This window comes from Octopus bimaculoides, chromosome 8, assembly GCF_001194135.2.
Source record: "Octopus bimaculoides isolate UCB-OBI-ISO-001 chromosome 8, ASM119413v2, whole genome shotgun sequence".
In the NCBI taxonomy this organism is placed as follows: Eukaryota; Metazoa; Mollusca; class Cephalopoda; order Octopoda; family Octopodidae; genus Octopus; species Octopus bimaculoides.
The window spans coordinates 71964-78519 of NC_068988.1; the positions used below are offsets into that span (position 1 = coordinate 71964).

General features: G+C 38.9%; 1 protein-coding gene across 1 annotated transcript in view; it reads left to right on the forward strand.

Moving 5' to 3' along the window:
* Window positions 1–6556, forward strand: part of LOC106871962 (carbohydrate sulfotransferase 11) — a 36677-nt gene that overhangs the window by 9490 nt on the left and 20631 nt on the right. The window contains exon 3 of the mRNA XM_014918742.2: window positions 3619–4685. Coding sequence (XP_014774228.1) covers window positions 3619–4649 — 1031 coding nt within the window. The 3' untranslated portion in view covers window positions 4650–4685. The remainder of the gene's footprint in view (window positions 1–3618; window positions 4686–6556) is intronic.

Sequence of the window (6556 nt, forward strand, 5' to 3'; positions counted from 1 at the left end):
GTCGAATACAGTAAGTGCTGACTACGTAAACAAACGATTCTCAAACGATTCTGGCGGTGATAAAATTATTATTTCCTTGTCAAAAAATGGCTGAAGCATATTGGCAGTAGGGTTAGGGTTAGGGTTAGGGTTAGGCAGTAGCTAATAAACCTTTCATACAGTTCAGGCAGATGTTAACGAAATTATAAATGGAGATTAAATACGCTTTACACCGCTTAAACTGCCAAAGGAGTAAGTATAAACAGCTGAATACTTGTCAGTGATTGGTTGAAATTATCGAAATAAGACAATTTTTTACATGAAATAAATCCGAATACAAAAAATTTTTTCTGTTCTATAACACAAAATAGATAAGTATACGAAGTTTGAAAGTCTTTCGGTACCAAAAACACTACATAAAACATAAATGAAAACTGGTGCCCCCGTTTTGAACAAGATCCAAGAGCGAAAGACGGCTGTGCTGCGCAGGATGGTTGGGGCGGCAGAAAGAGCGTCCTGCTGGTTATGGAGCAAGAGGAAGGAGTTAAACTGGATGGATGCCAGGAAGGGATGTTGAGCACTGATTTGGCCACCATCGGTGACCCATCAGTAGACTGGCTGATACGCTTCGAGGTCGAAATAGCCAAGAGATATTCACCAAAGTTGATATAGTCAGTATTATGATGTGCACCGTTCTAAAGAAATGTATCGTCTGTAAGCCAACCAACTACCGCCCGATCTCATTCACATTTTGTCACTTAGTTCATACAAAACAGTCAATGGTTTTCATACAAAACAATAGTGGCCCCTTGAGCGGAGCTCAAGAGAGAAAGCTGGTAAATGTGACGTGGATGCTTTAGAAACGCTGGAGGTTTAGAGGGGTCAAAACATTTTCTTAGAAATTAATTATTTAAATCAGATGCAATATTTATATTTTAAACATGCTTAGGATAAAATGTGTCGTGAAAGACATTGTGTTATCAGTTTATCAAGGAGTGGAAACATAACTGGTGATAAACCAATGCGCAAAACTAGCTTCTGCCTGATTAAAATAATCTGCTATCTTTTTTTTTTCTTCTTCTTCATTTTCTCTTTTGCTAGTCAAAGAGAAATGCCGTTTGGTGAAAGAGGGCGTTGAGCTATTCTACGTTGATCTTCATTGGAAATAGTTGTAAACAATCTGTAGCAAGGTTCTTGTTGAGTTTTGAATTCGCGCTCAAGTTCCTCAACTCAGGATCACGAACTACTAAATAACCATAAAACGGTAACACCAGTTTGGAAAAAAATTATTGCGTTGTCATAAAAGGCATTAACTTCTATCGGCTGGCGTGTAACCAAGTAAGCAGAAATCTTCCACCAAATAGTCTGGTCGAACTTTCTAGAAAAACCCCCTTGAGTTATAAAAAGTTGGTAAATTGAACACGGACAAAGCTATCCAGCAGTCTACCCGGTCTATGTGGCTCTATTCCGTAAAATGATCTCTCACCACCTTTCCTTTATATCATGTTCGACAACCCTTTTGCTATTCTAAGGGGTTGTTACGTCGAATCATTCAAATGTTACTTACATGCAGTAGTTATCACTCCGTTTCCTTATTCTGTCTCCCATAACTATACACTTCTTAGATATTATCATCTATCATATTGTAACACAGAAAACTTTACCCAATTCCGTTATGTGAATGCTATTCCATTAAATTACATAAATGTACACATGTAAACGATGTGGCTTAATAAAAATACATGAAAACTCAAATAGAAATTAGCGTGGTCATGCTAACCTTCTCAAGCAGCCTTCCTAATATTGTGCTCCGCCAACCACGTCTTTCCTGACTGGTGTGGTTTTCGTAGAGTCTGGTCGTTCTGAAGATTTTTAGTGCCAATAAAATATAGTACCAGTCATATACAGGGGTCAATATAATCGAATTGCCCCCTCCCTCCGAATTGGCTGGCCTTGTACCAAAATTTGAAAACATTATTATAATCATCATCATCATCATTATCATTAAAGGTTGCGGGCTGGTAGAATCGTTAGTGCGCCCAGCAAAATGTTTTACGGCATTTCGTCCGTCTCTACGTTCTGAATTCAAATTCCGCCAAGGTCGACTTTGCCTTTCATCCTTTCGGGGTCGATTAAATAATTACCAGTTGTGTATTGGGGTCGATGTAATTGACTGGCCCCCTCTACCTACATTTCAGATTTTATGCTTATAACAGAAAGAATTTATATTATCATTATTATTATTATTATTATTATTATTATTATTATTGTTTTAGTTTTAAGTTATATCTCGTGGATGCTCTAGGATACATCATCAGTGATGTTTCTGGAGTTTCAGGCAGTTTCGGACCTTTCAGCATCAGACCTCATCACTCAGTGGTTCCAATCGGAGTTGATCAAATCCCAGATTGCATTCCCTCAGCAGCAACCCACTGGTCTACCCTTTTTATTCACAGCTAAGTGGTTAAAGCGTTGGACTCACAATCATGAAGTAGTGAGTTCGATTCCTGGACCGGGCTGTGTATTGTGTTCTTGAGCAAGACACTTTATTTCATGTTGCTCCTGTTCACTCAGCTGTAGAAATGATTTACGACGCCACTGATGCCAAGCTGTGTTGGCCCCTTTGTCTTTCCCTTGGAAAGCATCAGTGGCGTAAAGAGAGGAGGCTGATACACACGAGCGACTGCTGGTCTTCCATAGAAAACTACTTTGCCCGGAGAACTTTCTAGGTGCAATCCCATGGTCATTTACCCTTTTACACTTTCACCATTTTTATTCAAAGCCCCCCACCTAGCGTCCTTCTCTGCAACTTCAGTAATGGAACTTATAGCTCTCCTCATTACTGCGCTAGTAACCCCAAGCCGGGTCAGAGCTTTCCAGAATAATCGCCCTACAAAACTTCGACAACCCACTTCTACTACCTCACAACAGGCCAGCCAGCCAGCCCCGATTTCCGCACTGCTAATCTGGCTCCTAATATTTGGCAATCCTCCTCTCATGAGCTTCCTCCATGTGTTCTTCCAGGGCACAGTCAGTTTCCACATGAGCGATCACCTACTTGGATTTTGAGATCACTATGTCTGGGAGGAGTGTTTTTGGTACGATGTGACCTGAGAACTTTAACCATTCCACGAGATCCACTTTCAGCTGCCAGGTCAGAGCTGTAGAAAACGGACATGATGGTCGTTGGAGTTATTCTTACCTCCGCTTTAGCGAAGGCGGAGGTATTGTTTTCAGTTGTGTTTGTTTGTCCGTGGACAAGATATCTCAAGAATCGTTGGATGGATTCAGATGAAACTTTCAGAGGTGTGTGGCCTCGTGACTGACACGAACTGATTAAATTTTGAGATCGATCTGGTACCGGAAAAGGATTCTGGATTATTTTTTACTTAATTTTTGAGAGCAGTCGGGTTCGTTTTTAGTATTCTCGTTTGTGAGAGCAGTTGAGTTTATTTCAGATATTCTCATTTTAAAAATCATCTCTGGTCAATCGTTGAGAGGACGTTGGTGTTGCCTTAGCGGGGGTCTGTGCTCTTTGCGCTCTATTATTATTATTATTATTATTATTATTATTATTATTATTATTATTATTATTATTATCATCATCATCATTAATTTTCCCCGTCCTGTTATTTTCAGATACCAAGATGTTAGTGTGTAAAAGAACAGAAATCAACGTCAGTTCAGAGCAGAACGACAAATTAAGTGGAAGAATGTTTATCGACAGGAAGAACCACTTACTCTACTGCTCCGTGCCAAAGATTGGTTCCACTTTCATGAAACGTCTTTTATTAATTCTCAGCGGCAAAATGAAAAAAAGTTCTATTGTTGAAATTAAAACGAAATTGGCTCATAAGATAAGATTAGAAAATGTGAATATCTTAGACATAAATTCAGCTTCCATCAATGGTTGTTTCGCTAACTTCTATAAACTTTTGGTTGTTAGAAATCCATATGAGAGGTTATATTCGGCTTACCTGGACAAGTTCGTGAGACCAAACGGTTTATATTATAAACTTGGTAAAAAAATCATTAAAATGTTTCGAAGCAATCCATCATCTCAAAGTTTATCATGTGGAGACGATGTAACGTTTCCGGAATTTATAAAATATTTCATTTATTCTTTGCAAACCGGAAATCTAACTGACCCTCATTTCATACCAATACACATGCTCTGTCAGCCCTGTCTTTTTGATTATAAAGTCATAAGACTTGAAGATATTTCTGTGGAACTACCAAAATTTTTACATTCTATAGGAATAAACTTTATATCACCAAGTGATTATTTAAAAGAAACAAGATTACTCGACGAAGCTAAACACATAGAATATTTATTTGAAAGAAACAGTCCCCTAGTTAAAAACTGTCTATCGTCTACAGAGGTACTGAGACGACTGTGGAAGAGAGATCAAATTAGGGGTTTTATAAAAACGAACTACTCTTTCCCTTTAGAAGACATATTACTTCCTCATCTGCCAAAGACACAGATATTCAAAATGTTTTTCTCTTACTACCAAATGTCTTATCGGAAAGACAGAAGGGCTAGCTATCGAACTGCTATGCTCGCAGCGTATTCACAATTGTCTCCAAGGGATTTTCAACTCACTCAACAATATTTAGAGACGGACTGCAAATTATTTGGTTATAAATCATTACAAATGGAATATTAGAAGCTGATATTTGCTGAAATTATGATAGAACAGAAGGTATGTTTCTTTATAATTTCTAAACACATATTTTCAACATAAGTTTAAGGGAATATAAGTGCCGTATTGTAAATGGTAACATGGTTTCTCTGTTTCAGACTGTCTCCACTGTTGCTTTGAATGGTTACCCTTCCTTCCCATTGAGAAACTTTCGCGAATGTATCAAACCATTTCTAAGCCGCTGATTGAAGACAAGATCGTCATGTTTTTTCAGAAACACATGGCATGTGATAACCTCTACATCATGGCACCACTGAAAAGGCACCCGTGTCGGTGACACGTGAAAGACCCCTAGTACACTCTGTAAAATGACTAGCGTTAGGAAGGGCATCCAGCCGTTGAAACCAAGCCAAGACAAACAACTGGAGCCTGATGCAGCTCTCCAGCTCCGGTCAAATTGTCTAACCCATGCCAGCATGGAAAACAGACGTTAAATGATGACAAGGACGATGATGATATATTTAATAACGACAAAATCAGTACTAATACCAAAAGGCAACTTAAATTGAAGGTTAGGGTTAGGGTTAGGGTTATGGTTAGGGTTAGGGTTAGAACATAGAATGCTGTGCTGTTTACCATAAGAGGATCTCTCACAAGGACACGTGGCGCATAAAAGCACTTGTCATTATATCGTTGGCAGACGAAAACCGTCTGCTACGGCTACCGGAACTGTCAGATCATGGCATATCTGTTTGAAAGAAACAGTCTCCTCGTTAAAGACCGTCTCTCGTCTGCAGAGGAACTAAAACGACTGTGGAAATTATTAAAAGCTGCACAGGCGTAACTGTGTGTTTAAGAAGCTCGAATTGTAACCACGTGGCTTTAGGTTCAATCCCATGCGCGACACCTCGTACAAATTTCTTCGACCATAGACAAATGTCTTCGACCAGTACTTTGTAGGTGAATTTGGTTGGCGAAAATTCTATGGAAGCCCGTCATATATACGTGTGTGTGTGTGTGTATGTGTGTGTGTATGTGTGTGTGTATATATATCTTTGTGCTTGTCCGTGCCCCACCATCACTTGATAATCAGGGTTTGTTTGTTTACGTCCATGTAATTTAATGGTTCGGCAAAAGAGACCATCAGAATACACACTAGACTTGAAAAAAAAAGAAAAATGAAAAAAAAGAAAAAGAAAAGAACTGAGGTCGATTTGTTCGACTAAAATCCCTTCAAGGCGGTGCCCCAGCATGGCCGCAGTCCAACGATTGAAACAAGTAAAAGATGAAAGATAATTGAATCTAATAGACACCACAACGCTCGCATTAACATCAAGAGATTTAATCGAACTCATCGGACATTAGTCGCTGCTGTTCATTCTAAAATCAATTCTGATCAGCCAGAACCAAGAGCATAGGCGCTCCAGACATGACTCTCTCGTTTTTTTTTTTAATTAAGAAATTTTTTAAAAATATATATCTACATCACTGTTGTGTAATATGTTTTTTTTTTAAGACAGCAGGGAAGTGATTTGAGTGAGATTTGGTTATTATTTCTTACAGGTTAAACAACCACGTAGAAGCTCCTCTGCTGATCGAATTGAAGGAACACAGAAGGAGACAGACTTAACGTTAATGTGTAATCGAAACAGCGTCATCTGGGGTTGAGGGGAGCTAATTCAGATATCATTTTTAAGAGATGTGCTTTGAAGCGAATAAAGAACGTTATCAGTCACGCATTAAAGAAAGAAAGATTATCTTTTATCCTGTTTCAGGGCATCACCTTGAAGGATTTTAGTCAAACGTTACTTATTTGTTAAAGCCTGGTACCTATTCTATCGGTCACTTTCGCCAAACCGCTATGTTACGGTGACATAAAGACACCAATACCGGTTGTCAAGCGGTGGTGGAGACAAAACAAACACACGCAT